General features: G+C 42.7%; 1 protein-coding gene across 1 annotated transcript in view; it reads left to right on the top strand.

Moving 5' to 3' along the window:
* The window catches only part of LOC110305029 (uncharacterized), a 124,410-nt gene that overhangs the window by 76,181 nt on the left and 31,760 nt on the right, over window positions 1-16,469 (top strand). Inside the window, 2 exon segments of the mRNA XM_021176772.2 lie at window positions 909-942; window positions 2,989-3,061. Coding sequence (XP_021032431.2) covers window positions 909-942; window positions 2,989-3,061 — 107 coding nt within the window.

Raw genomic sequence — 16,469 nt, 5'->3', positions numbered from 1 at the left:
ACACAGATATACATGGGGGGTGGAGAGAGAGGGGAGACATGCATATACACAGATATACATGGGGGAGGGAGAGAGAGGGGAGACAGGCATATACACAGATATACATGGGGGGTGGAGAGAGAGGGGAGACATGCATATACACAGATATACATGGGGGGTGGAGAGAGAGGGGAGACAGGCATATACACAGATATACATGGGGGGTGGAGAGAGAGGGGAGACAGGCATATACACAGATATACATGGGGGGAGGGAGAGAGAGGGGAGACAGGCATATACACAGATATACATGGGGGGAGGGAGAGAGAGGGGAGACAGGCATATACACAGATATACATGGGGGGAGGGAGAGAGAGGGGAGACAGGCATGTACACAGATATACATGGGGGGTGGAGAGAGAGAGGAGACAGGCATATACACAGATATACATGGGGGGTGGAGAGAGAGAGAGGAGAGATTGTTTGTACTAAAATGGATCAGAAATCAAATGCTACTATATTATATATATATAATACACAGAATCCAGGATCCACTACATAGGGAATGGTGCCACCTACCATGGGCTGAGTCTTCCCACATTACTTAATGTGTAATCAAGACTGAATGCTATGAACATTATCTCAGGCCAACGTGAGCTAGAAATTACGCGTTGAGATTTTCTTCTCAGGTGATTCTTGGCTGGATCAAGTTGATAGTTAGACTTAGCTATCACAAGCACCGTTACTCTTTGTCCAATACGTTTAGCTTCTGTTTATAGTTGAATCCACTTTACAGGAAATGACTGTACTTTAAATTAGATAACATGGGAATGTGAGGTAAATTACAACTGTAACGATGTTTTAGAACAAGACACTGTTTGTGTTTTGTATACTTAACATTTGCCTGAAAAGATTCTATTTTTTTTAAGGCTGACAAAGAGAGAAGCTAAAGAAAAGCACAAGGTACTGTAAATGAGTAACCAGAAACAGAGTTTGATTGGTTGTAGGAGTGAAGCAGAGCCCAGGGAAGCTGGGCTACAGGCCGAGTGACATCTCACCGGGAGAGTCTCCAGCTGCCACAGCTGCCACAGCTGCCACCAGCATCACCATCACCATCACCCTGCAGCAAGGATGTGAACCTGCAACCTCCTCTGCCCATCCCCGGTCCTGCCCAACCCAGGCCTGGCACCGTGGGTATTGGGTAGGGAGTCCAGCCTGTGAGTCTTCACATGAATAGTGTCTGTCCTACAAATATAGTTGTGGCAAGAAAGATTTTGGAAACAGCACTGTTTTGTTATGAGAGAAGAAGAGTTCCATCCATAGGAATGACAAAGGATTTCACGTGCCAGGTGCCAAAAAAAGCCCAGGCAGTCACTTCTCCCTAAAGGCGATGGACACTGTAGAGTCTGGTGCTGAGGCAGGAAGGGTAGACTGTGAATGTATAGCAGCAGATCTGACCCATGCTAGACACGTCCATGTCCCAGGCCCCGTCACACAATTCACCTGCAAACTTAGTAGAGTCATGAGCAGGGGCGGGGGAGGAGATATGAGGAGTTGAAAAATACCCAAAGTCAGATGAGCAAGGCCCAAAGTCAGGCAAAGCTTTGCAGGGTTCCAGTTTCTAGGTCCAGTGACCCTATGGGCATCCACTGCAGGATCCCAGCCCGCTGTGCAGGAATTAGTGATAAACGGGGTAGAGAACCACCAGGGTTCAGAAGAAGAAGCTAAACAGCGAGACCAAGTATGCAGCTGGGCTGTAGGCATGGCTCTGCAGGAACCTCCTCCTCCTGAGACAGGAAGGCAAGGAAGAGGATGCTGAAACTCAAATGAGACCTAAAGTAGGTACCCACCACCCACCCACCCCATCCCCCACGCCAAAGTCCATTCTGTCAGAACTTCAATTACCAACCCTGGTGCCCAAAGATCCGCAAACCAGGGATGGCCACGAGTCACAACGCTGTAGGCACAGCTGATAGGCTAGGTAAGGGTAGATAGGTTCACCTTCTCCTCTGACATTGCTGTTTCAGTCTAACATCAACATGACAGGAACTGAAACCCCAGTGGCAACATCAGATGCAGGGTCCCCAGAGCTTGTCTGTTGCCATTACCCAAATGTGGAAAAATAGCTTTCTCTGTACACTCTCAGGTCTCAGTCATTTATTCTTACTCCTAACTTAATTCTCAATACTGAAGCCAGCCAGACATGGTAGCACACACTTTTACTCCCAGCTCTCAGGAGGCAGAGGTGGGAGGATTTTTGTGAGTTCGAGGCCAGCCTGGTCTACAAAGCTAATTCCAGGACAGCCTGGGCTACACAGAGAAACCCTGTCTCCAAAAACCAAAGTAAAAAGAGTACTTAAGTTGACTTTTATTTTTTAAGTAACTCTCTGGGGCTGGTGAGATGGCTCAGTGAGTGAGCGTATTTGCCAAAAAGCCAGGTCAGGAGAGGGTCAGGAGAGACCACACTCCACATGTCCAGTGTGGCTGCTTTGCTATTACATACAATACTAAATATTTTTAATTTAAAAATAACTGCAAGCAACTATTAGTATTAGTTTTAGTATCAATAAGAAGTATCAAAACATTATATTATTAAGATATTTTTGTCAAACACAATATGATGTATCGACTGAAATCTATTACAGAGGTAAGGTAAAACGACTTGTAAAAAGAGTACGTTTTGAAAAAGAAATTAAGATACAGGAGACATAGGGCTAGGTGTGGTTGGCACACACCTTTAATCCCAGAGCAGGCAGATCTTCACGAGTTCAAGGCCAATGCGGTCTCATAGCAAGTTCTAGGCCAGCTAGAAACCTTGTCCCAAAATTAATTAATTGATTAATTATTAATAAACAGGAGATGTTGACTGGGGTACCATTTGATGTAATCAGTTTTATCTAGAATTTCACACATTTCTACTTACACATTTAAGTTTAAACCACCACTTCTGTGCATTTACTGCATGCTATATAAATCTGAGGGATGTTTTGAAATAGTGCTGTTTTACAGACGAAATCCCAAGTATATGAAATGGAAGAAGCTAGCCATGGAAGCGAGCCTCGTGCGCCAGCCTCAGGCTGGGGTGAGTTGCCCCCTCCTTGTCACGTGTCAGTTCATCCGCCGCCAAGCGAAGCACCTGAAGGGCATGCACAAGGGGTCTGCGTGAGCAGGGAGCCTCTGCTGCGTGTGGGCCCTATGCTTGCATCCCTCAGCCCCGAGTCACAGAACGTGGAAGAGTTCAGGTTCTGGGCCCACAAGAGAAGCCCTTGGTCCCATACTAGACGGAGAACCACTTCGAACTCCCAGCCAAACGAGCTTTGCGGACTCCTGTGAGGTGATGTTTATCTTGCTGTCCTAACCCTAGAACGAACTACTTCCTCAAACCTCGATCCACTCTGTCACTAGAACGGCCCCGGGGTGTCCCTTCACACTGCTAAACGCTCGCTCTCCCTGGCTCCTCCTGCTTCCCTAGGTTTTACTACTCCCTCGACATGTGATGCTGAAATAGAACCTTGTATTTTCAGGAACTCTGCTGAGGTCTTCTTAACCAAAATAACTTACACGTGTGTAAAGTGTGGCCCAGGCCTAGGTGTCTGCATGTTTAAACACATGCTGACCACCATTGTCAACGTGGGTATCAGTAAATCTTACCTTCAAGCTACCAGTTCATTTTGCAAAGTATTTGAATAGTTCCCACTCACATCGCTGTTACATGAGGGCTACAATGCCCAGGGTCTCTGTGTTTTTACATAGCAGCATCATGGGCCCTTTTCATTTCTACCATTCTACTAAGTGTCTATTGCACATTACCAGTGTCTTTAAAAAACAGCAGTATTTTTCATAATTCTTTGAGAATTTCATCTGACATATTTTGGTCATATTACCCACCCTTCCCCAGGTTCTCCCATAACCACCCTCCCTTCATCTCCTCCCAGCTTTGAGTTTTTCCTGCCTCTTCATGCCCCATTAGTCTTGTGAGTAGGGACCTTGTGAGTATGTGGACAACCTACCAGGGGTCCCATCATTAAAGAAAACTGACTCTTCTGTCCCCACTGCTAGCAAGTGTGAGTAGCTCCTATATAAGCAGTAGGAGTGTATGCCCACCTCCCCCTTCAGATACTGGGTTTGTTTTTTTGTTTTTTTTTGTTTGTTTGTTTGTTTTGCCTTGAACTTGTATCAATTACTGTGCCTTTATATGTGTAAGTGCCCTGCTGCGTCTGGAAAATGCTATTGCCTTGATGTTATCCACAACCTCTGCCTCTTAGAATTTCTCCAACCCCTCTTCCTCAAAGATGATGAGCCTTGGGGGAGGGGTGTGATACGTGGGTCCCGTTTGGGGCTGAGCATTCCACAGTCAGTGTCTTTGAGAGTCTGTACGAATCACCATCTACTGCAAGGAGAAGTTTCTCTGGTGAGGGATAAGAGATGTTCTGAGATATGTGTATACCAGGATGTCATTAGCACTCATTTTAAAGCTCTGTCCATTTAGCAGAATAATAGTATTAAGTTCTTGCCTGAGGCCTATGACCCATCTAGCCACAGACTCTTGGCCTCTTTAACAGTACCTGGTATGGATTCCATCTCATGGTGTGGACCTTAGATCCAATCAGAAAGTGGTTGGCTAGCCCTGTGACATTCATGGTGCTGTTTCACCAGTGGGCATCTTGTCAGGCACTGGCAGGCTACAGGGTTCACAGCAGGGCGAAGCTGATGACCAGGTCTCTCCTCCAGTAGCATATATAGCACCTTCTAGAGCATAAAAGCTAGCCAATAGGGAGGAGGCTTTCATGTCAGCACCAGCTTCGTTTTTTCCATGTTCTGTTACTCAAGTTTGTGTTGTCTTCAACAGTAGGGTCTTACTGTCAAGCTCTGGGGGTAACCAAAAGTATTGGCAATAGATTGTAACGTGACCTTGGCCATCAACTCTAGAAGAGGTAACCTGTTCCTCATACTGAAGGGTTTTTTTTTTTAACGCACTATTATTAAGCTTCTTTCTATATTTATTTTCTGTTTATATGGTGTGTGTGTGTGTGTGTGTGTGTGTGTGTGTGTGTGTGTGTGCACGCCCAGTTGGGGAAGAACTACTGAGCTTCATCTCCAGCTCTCTGGTTACTTTGTTAAAGAGTCTTGGTTAGCTCCACTGCTGACCTTGAACTCCCAGTATGGCTCAGGCTTTTGATACTCCTGCCTCAACGTCTTGGGTAACTAGGATTAGGGACCTGTGTCACTGGGCATTCTAGTTTCCTTTTCTGTCACTGTAATAATCCATGCAAATGAAAGTAACTTTGGTTTATTTTGTTGTGAGGTCCTCTTAAATCCAACACAACTCAAACACTAGGTCAATGAAGACAACAAAAGTTATAGTAATAACGCTACAATTGATCAATCAATGCCACCGAACAGACTCAGGAGCTGAGTTACGACTATGAGGAGAAATTGTGCAGCATATTTAAAAGACGAGACCACAGAGTGAGAGGGGATGGCCTGTAGCATTGTCCAATCATATTTTGACATAAGGAGTTGAGCAAGGAAGTATTCACCAATCAGGATGGGAGTAGAGTCCGGGGCCTAGGAATGTGAACTTATTTGACTCTGCCAGCAAGATGGAGAAATCCCTGACGTGTCTGCTTTCAGACCCTTAGTTCCCTATAATAGATGCTGTTCAGCTATCGGGAAGTCCCTAGCTCCCCCAGGGCCTGGAACCTTTCATTTAGTTTCTCGCTATGATTGAATGGAGTCTGCAAATGAGATAGTAGTACGCAGCATAAGTTTCTTTTGACTGTACCTAACAATTTCAGCTCACACTTCTAGGTCACAACATGACATTGAGACGAGTCAGGATCCATGGAAGAACAATGTTGCTGGCTCGCTCACAGGCTCTCTCACAGGCTCATGCTCAGCTAGCTTTTCTTATATGGCCTGCAACAGCGAGACCCACAGTAGACTATACCTTCCTGCATCAATTAACAATCAAGGCCGTGCCCCACAGAATGCCCACAAGCCAAGCTGCCTGCTCGGCTAGGATTTCCCCTCCCAGGTGACTTTAGGTTGCATAAAGTTGAGACTAGAAACTGGCCACACATTAGGCCAGAGTTGTTTTGGTACTTTTGCCAAATTTTACTAAATTTTAATCATTAAATTCCAATTTGATTTCCTTATCATTGTGGAACATATTTTTCATTGCTGAAATTGTCTTGACTTAATCCTGTGATAGCTTACTTCTGTTCTTCCTTAACATGTGGATTAGCATGCGGAAAGATACTAATGCTCCACACTGCCCCACTGACTGCGCCATCCCTTACCGAGTAAGTGTGTCTAGAATTTCAGGTGGCATTGCTGAATGTCTTTGGGCACTGTGGTTAAATGTATTTGTAAACTGTCATTGGACATACAAACTGGCAGGATTTATCTTCTTGGTGGTACAGCGCCAGTCCATGCTGAGATGTTGACTGCCGAGGTCTTGTTCATATGCAGATAGCAGAGTTGCCGTGAGTTCCTGAGTCCAATGGCCCTGCCACTTATAGAATTAAACTGCATTTTTTTACAATGTATTTTATGCGTTTGTATGTATACATGGTCACCATGTGCATGCAGTGCTAAGAGAGGTCAGAAGAGGGCTTCAGATCCCCTGAAACTGAGGTACAGGTGGTTGTGAGCCACTATGTGAGCCCTTTACAAGGGATTTGCGACCCACAGGTTGAGAACTACTGTTCTAACCCATTACAACCTGACCAACAGGTTATCGAGGCAGTCTGCTGGGAATGGACTCTTCCCAGCATTTTGTGAGGCCTGTTCCAATGTTGCAGTTCCCTGGAAGCTTCCTTGGTCACACTCTGCTAATGTTGAAGGGGCCTCAGCATGTCTGCATCATTCTCCACAGTGTTCTCTTCCCTCGAGTGTTCTGTCCTCTGCAAGCGTCAGCTTACCAGGTTCACCTTCCTCACCAGAGAATCCAGAAGGTTACATATAAGTTTCTTCTTCTTGTTTTATGGTCTGGACCCTCTCTTCACAGGGAGATATGACACTGAGAAACCCTTTCACCGGTTTCCTTCCCATCATAAGTCATTATCTTAATAGTTGTAAATATAGTTTGCAATACAATATACTGTATATATATATATATATAGTATATAATATGGTATACTACAATACAATTATAAATATATTTTGTATATATGCTATATATAAAACATGATATATATAATATATACAATGTTATATATACAGTATGATATAATAATAATAATAATAATAATAATAATAATAATAATGTTTGTTCTGGCTAATTTTGTGTCAACTTGACACAAGCTGGAGTTATCACAGAGAAAAGGGCTTTAGTTGGGGAAATGCCTCCACAAGATCCAGCTGTAAGGCATTTTCTCAATTAGTGATCAAGTGGGGAGGTCTCCTTGTGGGTGGTGCCATCTCTGGGCTGGTAGTCTTGGGTTCTATAAGAGAGCAGGCTGAGCAAGTCAGAGGAGGCAAGCCAGTAAAGAACATCCCTCTGTGGCCTCTGCATCAACTCCTGCTTTCTGTCCTGCTTGAGTTCCAGTCCTGACTTCCTTTGGTGATGAACAGCAGTATGGAAGTGTAAGCTGAATAAATCCTTTCCTCCCCAACTTGCTTCTTGATCATGATGTCTGTGCAGGAATAGAAACCCTGACTAAGACACTATTATAAATATATTTTGTGATCTTGGGCATGATCTCGGCAGAGGGTCCCAAGGTCCCCAGAGGACTCTCCACTCTGCAGGAACCCTAGCACACCCAGGATCTTGAGATCACTGGTAAGCAGAACACAACATCTGTTCCAAAAATCCCAGAGGGTCTTGTGCTAGCAGGAACAGGGCAAAGGACACCTGCCCAACCAATAGCTGGGGTTTGTTCCAGTCGGCACCACTGCTGCGCCATCTTGGGCGCTATCTCAGTGGAGGGTCCCAAGGTCCCCAGAGGACTCGCCACACTGTAGGCACCCTAGCACACCCAGGACCTTTAGATCACTGGTGAGTGGAACACAACATCTGTTCCAAAAACCCAGAGGGTCTTGTGCTAGCAGGAACAGGGACAAAGGACTAAGGCAGGCCCTAGCACACCCAGAATCTTGGGATCACTGAGACCAGTCTATGCAGGAGAGCATGTGGGCGGCAGAAGCAACAGAGCTTCTTTTCTTGGACAGGGACCTTTCACGACTTTATCCTCAGCCACGAGACAGAGCTGAGACCAAGACCCCTGGGCACCTTCCCTGCCAGAGTAGAGCTTGCCTGCAGAGAGTGCTCTGACCACTGGGACTCAGGAGAGAGTTGATCTCCCAGGAGTGCTGACAGAGGCTAAAGAATCACAGGAGGAACAAACTCCATCCAGGGACAGCTAGAACATCTAACACCAGAGATTACCAGATGGCAAAAGGCAAATGAAAGAATCTTACTAACAGAAACCAAGACCACTCGGCATCATCAGAACCCGGTACACCCACCACAGCGAGTCCTGGATACCCCAACACACTTGAAAAGAAAGATTCAGATTTAAAATCTTAGCTCATGATGCTGGTAGAGGATTTTAAGAAGGGCATTAATAACTCACTTAAAGAAATATAGGAAAACACTGCTAAACAGGTAGAAGCCCTTAAAGAGTAAGCACAAAAATCCCTCAAGGAATTACAAGAAAATACTGCTAAACAGAAGACCTTAAAGAGGAAACACAAAAATCCCTTAAAGAATTACAGGAAAACACAACCAAACCAGTGATGGAATTGAACAAAACCATCCAAGATCTAAAAATGGAAGTAGAAACAATGAAGAAAACCCAGAGGGAGACAACTCTGGAGATAGAAACCCTAGGAAAGAAGTCAGGAACCATAGATGTGAGAGCATCAGCAACAGAATACAAGAGATGGAAGAGAGAATCTCGGGTGCAGAAGATTCCATATGGAACATGGGCACAACAATCAAAGTGCAACAAGATCCTAACCCAAAACATCCAGGAAATCCAGGACACAATGAGAAGACCAAACCTAAGGATAATAGGTATAGATGAGAATGAAGATTTTCAACTTAAAGGGCCAGTAAATATCTTCAACAAAACTATAGAAGAAAACTTTCCTAAGCTAAATAAAGAGATGCCCATGAACATACAAGAAGCCTACAGAATTCCAAATAGACTGGAACAGAAAAGAAATTCCTCCTGACACATCATAATCAGAACAACAAATACACTAAAGATAGAATATTAAAAGCAGTAAGGGAAAAAGGGTCAAGTAACATATAAAGGCAGACATATTAGAATTACACCAGACTTCTCACCAGAGACTGTGAAAGCCAGAATGTCCTGGACAGATGTTATACAGACACTAAGAGAACACAAATGCCAGCCCAGGCTACTATACCCAGCAAAACTCTCAATTACCATAGATGGAGAAACCAAAGTATTCAATGATAAAACCAAATTCACACAATATCTTTCCATGAATCCAGCACTTCAAAGGATAATAAAGGGAAAACACCAACACAAGGATGGAAATTATGCACTAGAGAAAGCAAGAAAGTAATCCTTCAACAAACAAACAAAAAAGACAGCCGCAAGAAAAGAATCCCAATTCTAACAACAAAAATAACAGGAAGCAACAATTACTTTTCCTTAATATCTCTTAATATCAATGGGCTCAATTCCCAAATAAAAAGACATAGACTAACAGACTGGCTACATGAACAGGACCCAACATTTTCCTGCTTACAGGAAACCCACCTCAGGGAAAAAGACAGACACTACCTCAGGGTAAAAGTCTGGAAAACAATTTTCCAAGCAAATGGTCCGAAGAAACAAGCTGGATTAGCCATTCTAATATCGAATAAAATTGACTTCCAACCCAAAGTTATCAAAAAAGACAAGGAGAGACACGTCATACTCATCAAAGGTAAAATCTTCCAAGATGAACTCTCAATTCTGAATATCGCTGCTCCAAATGCAAGGGCATCCACATTCATTAAAGAAACTATAGTAAAGCTCAAAGCACATATTTACCTCACACAATAATAGTGGGAGACTTCAACACCCCACTCTCATCAATAGACAAATCTTGGAAACAAAAACTAAACAGAGACACATTGAAAATAACAGAAGTTATGGAAGAAATGGATTTAACATATAGCTACAGAACATTTTATCCTAAAACAAAAGGATATACCTTCTTCTCAGCACCTCATGGCACCTTCTCCAAAATCAACTATATAATTGGTCACAAAACAGGCCTCAACAGATAAAAAAACGTTGAAATTATCCAATGCATCCTATCAGATCACCACGGACTAAGGCTGATCTTCAATAACAACATAAATAATAGAAAGCCAACATTCACGTGGAAGCTGAAGAACACTCAATGATACCTTGGTCAAGGAAGAAATAAAGAAATTAAATCTTTTTAGAGCTTAATGAAAATCAAGCCACAACATACCCAAACTGATGGGACACAATGAAAGCAGTCCCGAAGAGGAAAACTCATAGCTCTGAGTGTTTCCAAAAAAAAAAAAAAAAGAGCAAGCATACACTAGCAGCTTGACAGCACACCTAAAAGCTCTAGAACAAAAGGAAGCAAATTCACCCAAGAGGAGTAGATGGCAGGAAATAAACTCAGGACTGAAATCCATCAAGTGGAAACAGAACTATTCAAAGATTCAACCAAATCATGAGCTGGTTCTTTGATAAAATCAACAAGATAGATAAACCCTTAGCCAGACTCACTAGAGGGCACAGGGACAGTATCCTAATTAATAAAATTAGAAATGAAAGGGGAGACATAACAACAGAACCTGAGGAAATCCAAAACATCAGATCCTACTACAAAAGGCTATACTCAATAAAACTGGAAAACCTGGATGAAATAGACAAATTTCTAGACAGATACCAGGTACCAAAGTTAAATCAGGATCAGAGTAATGACCTAAACAGACCCATATCCCCTAAAGATATAGAAGCAGTCGTTATTAGTCTCCCAACCAAACAAAAGCCCAGGACCAGATGGGTTTAGTGCAGAGTTCTATCAGGCCTTCATAGAAGACCTAATTCCAATTCTCCTCAAACTATTCCAAAAAAGAGAAACAGAAGGTACTCTACCCAATTCATTCTATGAAGCCACAATTACTCTGATACCTAAACCACATAAAGACCCAACAAAGATAGAGAACCTCAGACCAATTTCCCTTATGAATATCGATGCAAAATTACTCAATAAAATTCTTGCTAACCAAATCCAAGAACACATTAAAACAATCATCCAAGAATGTTTGTTGACAATTGATCATGAACAATCATGATCAAGTAGGCTTCATTCCAGGGATGCAGGGATGGTTTAATATATGGAAATTCGTCAACATAATCCACTATATAAACAAACTCAAAGACAAAAACCACATAATCATCTCGTTAGATGCTGAGAAAGCATTTGACAAAATTCAACACCCATTCATGATAAAAAGTCTTGAATCAGGAATTCAAGGCCCATACCTAAACATAATAAAAGCAATCTACAGCAAACCAGTAGCCAACATCAAACTAAATGGAGAGAAGCTGGAAACAATCCCACTAAAATCAGGGACTAGACAAGGCTGCCCACTTTCTCCCTACCTATTCAATATAGTACTCAAAGTCCTAGCCAGAGTAATTAGACAACAAAAGGAGGTCAAGGGGATACAAATTGGAAAGGAAGAAGTCAAAATATCACCATTTGCAGATGATATGGTAGTCTATATAAGTGATCCTAAAAGTTCCACCACAGAACTCCTAAACCTGATAAACAGCTTCAGTGAAGTAGCTGGATATAAAATTAATTCAAACAAATCAGTGGCCTTTCTCTACACAAAGGATAAACAGGCTGAGAAAGAAATTAGGAAAACAACACCCTTCACAATAGTCACAAATAATATAAAATACTTTGGTGTGACTCTAAGGAAGTGAAAGATCTGTATGATAAGAACTTCAAGTCTCTGAAGAAAGAAATCAAAGAAGATCTCAGAAGGAGAAAAGATCTCCCATGCTCTTGGATTGGCAGGATCAATATAGTAAAAATGGCTATCTTGCCGGAAGCAATTTACAGATTCAATGCAATCCCCATCAAAATTCCAACTCAATTCTTCAACGAATTAGAAAGGGCAATCTGCAAATTCATCTGGAATAACAAAAAACCTACGATAGCAAAAACTCTTCTCAAGGATAAAAGAACCTCTGGTGGAATCACCATGCCTGACCTAAAGCTGTACTACAGAGCAATTGTGATTAAAAACTGCATGGTACTGGTACAGTGACAGACAAGTAGACCAATGGAATAGAATTGAAGACCCCATCGCTTCTTGGCCTTTTGGCTAAGATCAAGTGTAGAATTGAAGACCCAGAAATGAACCTACACACCTATGGTCACCTGCTCTTTGACAAGGGAGCTAAAAGTATCCAGTGGAAAAAAGACAGCATTTTCCACAAATGGTGCTGGCACAATTGGCGGTTATCATGTAGAAGAATGCGAATTGATCCATTCTTATCTCCTTGTACTAAGGTCAAATCTAAGTGGATCAAGGAACTCCACATAAAACCAGAGACACCGAAACTTATAGAGGAGAAAGTGGGGGAAAACCTAGAAGATATGGGCACGGGGAAATTTCCTGAACAGAACAGCAATGACTTCTGCTGTAAGATCGAGAATTGACAAATGGGACCTCATAAAATTGCAAAGCTTCTGTAAGGTAAAAGACATTATCAATAAGACAAAAAGGCCACCAACAAATTGGGAAAGGATCTTTACCAATCCTAAATCAGATAGGGGACTGATATATGAACATCCAATATATATAAAGAACTCAAGAAGATGGACTCCAGAAAATCAAATAACCTTATTAAAAAATGGGGTACAGAGCTAAACAAAGAATTCTCAACTGAGGGATACTGAATGGCTGAGAAGCACCTGAAAAAAATGTTCAACATCCTTAATCATCAGGGAAATGCAAATCAAAACAACCCTGAGATTCCACCTCACACCATTCAGAATGACTAAGATCAAAAATTCAGGTGACAGAAGATGCTGGCGAGGATGTGGAGAAAGAGGGACACTCCTCCATTATTCGTGAGATTGCAAGCTGGTACAACCACTCTGGAAATCAGTCTGTCGGTTCCTCAGAAAATTAGACATAGTACTACCGGAAGATCCAGTAATTCCTCTTCTGGGCATATACCCAGAAGATGTTCCAACTTGTAATATGGACACATACTCCACTATGTTCATAGCAGCCTTATTTATAATAGCCAGAAGCTGAAAAGAACCCAGATGCCCCTCAACAGAGGAATGGATACAGAAAGAATGTGGTACATTTACACAATGGAGTACTACTCAGCAATTAAAAACAATGAATTCATGAAATTCTTAGGCAAATGGATGCATCTGGGTGATATCATCCGAGTGAGGAAATCCAATCACAAAAGAACTCACTTGATATGCACTCACTTATAAGTGGATATTTGCCCAGAAACTTAGAATACCCAAGATACAATTTGCAAAACACATGAAAATCAAGAAGAAAGACCAAAGTGTGGATACTTTGTTCCTTCTGAGAATGGGGAACAAAATACCTATGGAACGAGTTACAGAGACAAAGTTCGGAGCTGAGACAGAAGGAAAGACCATCCAGAGATTGCCCCACCCAGGCCCGGGGATCCATACCATATACAACCATCAAACCCAGACACTATTGCATATGCCAGAAAGATTTTGCTGACAGGACCCTGATACAGCTATCTCTTGTGAGGCTATGCCAATGCCTGGCAAATACAGAGGTGGATGCTCACAGTAATCTATTGGATGGAACACAGGCCCCCAATGGAGGAGCTAGAGAAAGTGCCCAAGAAGCTAAAGGGGTCTGCAACAACAATATGAACTAACCAGTACCCCCCAGAGCTTGTGTCTCTAGCTGCATATATAGCAGAGGATGGCCTAGTCGGCCATCAATGGGAGGAGAGGCCCTTGGTATTGTGAAGATCATATGCCCCAGTACAGGGGAATGCCAGGGCCAGGAAACAGGAGTGGGTAGACTGGGAGCAGGGCGGGGGGAAGGTATAGGGGACTTTGGGGATAGCATTTGAAATGTAAATGAAGAAACTATCTAATTAAAAGTGCCTTAAAATATATAAATACATATATATTAATAGTTGTAATAATATTTTGGCATTTTGTTCATCCTCCATTTCTCAGTGTAACTTTTTCCTCCACGGAAAAATCTACTTTGATCTCATTTTAGATCAGTTCTCATAGAACTGCTTTCCTACAGCATCTATCTGAATATATAATGCTCATTTTGTGTCTTTTCTCCCTTAGCTTTGAAACTAGATAAAAGCAAGTATGTTATTCAGGGTTCTCTAGGGTAACAGAACTTAAGAGGGGATTTATTAGAATGACTTAGGGGCTGTGGCCCAGCTCGTCCAACAATGATTGCCTGCTAATGAGAGGTCCAAGAACTCAGGAGTTGTTCAATCCCTGAGGCTGGATGTCTCAGCTGGTCTTCAGTATATGCTGGAATCCCAAAGTAGCCTCTAATGCCATTGGAGGAATGGACTTGCCAGCAGGCAATGAGCTAGAGAGCTCCCTTCTTCCATGTCCTTTATATAGACCTCCAGCAGAAGGTGTGGCCCAGATTAAAATTAGTATCTTCCCACCACAAAAGTGGATTAGAGGTGGGTCTTTCCACCTCTGGATCTGGATTAGAAATTGGGTCTTCCAACTTCACATGCTTTAATTAAGAGAAAAATCCCCCACAGGTGTACCCAGTCAGTTGGGTTTTAGTTAATTCTAAATATAATCAAGTTGGCAATTGTACTGGCTATTTTTGTGTCAACTTGACACAGCTGGAGTTATCACAGAGAAAGGAGCTTCAGTTGAGGAAATGCCTCCATGAGATCCAACTGTAAGGCATTTTCTCAATTAGTGATCAAGGGGGAAAGGCCCCTTGTGGGTGGGACCATCCCTGGGCTGGTAGTCTTGGGTTCTATAAGAGAGTAGGCTGAGCAAGCCAGGGGAGGCAAGCCAGTAAAGAACATCCCTCCATGGCCTCTGTATCAGCTCCTGCTCCCTGACCTGTCTGAGTTCCAGTCCTGACTTCCTTTGGTGATGAACAGCAGCATGGAAGTGTAAGCCGAATAAACCCTTTCCTCCCCAACTTGCTTCTTGGTCATGATGTTGTGCAGGAATAGAAACCCTGACTAAGACAGCAATCAAGAATATCCATCACGAGTCCGCCCGGCACGGGAGCCCTCTGCCTCAGGAGCAGGGAGCACCATCTTGGTTCCGGGACTCTGCCGAACTTAGGAACTTAGTCTGCACAGGTGAGAGTGTGCACCACAGAAGCTGACAGCTTCTGTGACCTGCCAAAGCAACACAGCATCTGGGAAAGGTCCTGTTTTGGGCCTTCTTCTTCGGCCAGGAGGAGGTCCAAACACCAGATATCTGTGCACCTTCCCTGTAAGAGGAGAGCTTGCCAGCAGAGAGTGCTCTAACCACTGAAACTCAGAGGAGAGAGCCTGTCTTCCAGGTCTGCTGATAGACGGTAATCAGAATCACCAGAAGAACAATCTCTAAACAGAGACAACTATAACAACTAACTCCAGAGATTACCAGATGGTGAAAGGTAAACGTAAGAATCTTACTAACAGAAACCAAGACCACTCACCATAATCAGAACCCAGCACTCCCACTTAGCCCAGTCCAGGGCACCCCAACACACCCGAAAAGCTAGACCTGGATTTAAAAGCATATCTCATGATGATGGTAGAGGACATCAAGAAGGACTTTAATAACTCACTTAAAGAATTACAGAACATTGCTAAAGAGTTACAAGTCCTTAAAGAAAAACAGGATAACACAATCAAACAGGTAGAAGTCCTTAAAGAAAAACAGGAAAAGACAACCAAACAGATAGAAGTCCTTAAAGAAAAACAGGAAAACACATCCAAACAGGTGATGGAAATGAACAAAACCATACTAGACCTAAAAAGGGAAGTAGACACAATAAAGAAAACCCAAAATGAGACAACACTGGAGATAGAAACCCTAGGAAAGAAATCTGGAACCATAGATGCGAGCATCAGCAACAGAATACAAGAGATGGAAGAGAGAATCTCAGGTGCAGAAGATTCCATAGAGAACATCGGCACAACAATCAAAGAAAATGGAAAATGCAAAAAGATCCTAACTCAAAACATCCAGGAAATCCAGGACACAATGAGAAGACCAAACCTATGGATAATAGGAGTGGATGAGAATGAAGATTTTCAACTCAAAGAACCAGCAAACCTCTTCAACAAAATTATAGAAGAAAACTTCCCAAATCTAAAGAAAGAGATGCCCATGAACATACAAGAAGCCTACAGAACTCCAAATAGACTGGACCAGAAAAGAAATACCTCCCAACACATAATAATCAGAACAACAAATGCACTAAATAAAGATAGAATACTAAAAGCAGT

The sequence above is a fragment of the Mus caroli genome, unplaced genomic scaffold (assembly GCF_978045245.1).
Source record: "Mus caroli unplaced genomic scaffold, Mus_caroli_1 scaffold_13, whole genome shotgun sequence".
In the NCBI taxonomy this organism is placed as follows: Eukaryota; Metazoa; Chordata; class Mammalia; order Rodentia; family Muridae; genus Mus; species Mus caroli.
The sequence above is the reverse complement of the archived record's forward strand: the minus strand, read 5'-3'. Positions and strand labels throughout refer to the sequence as shown.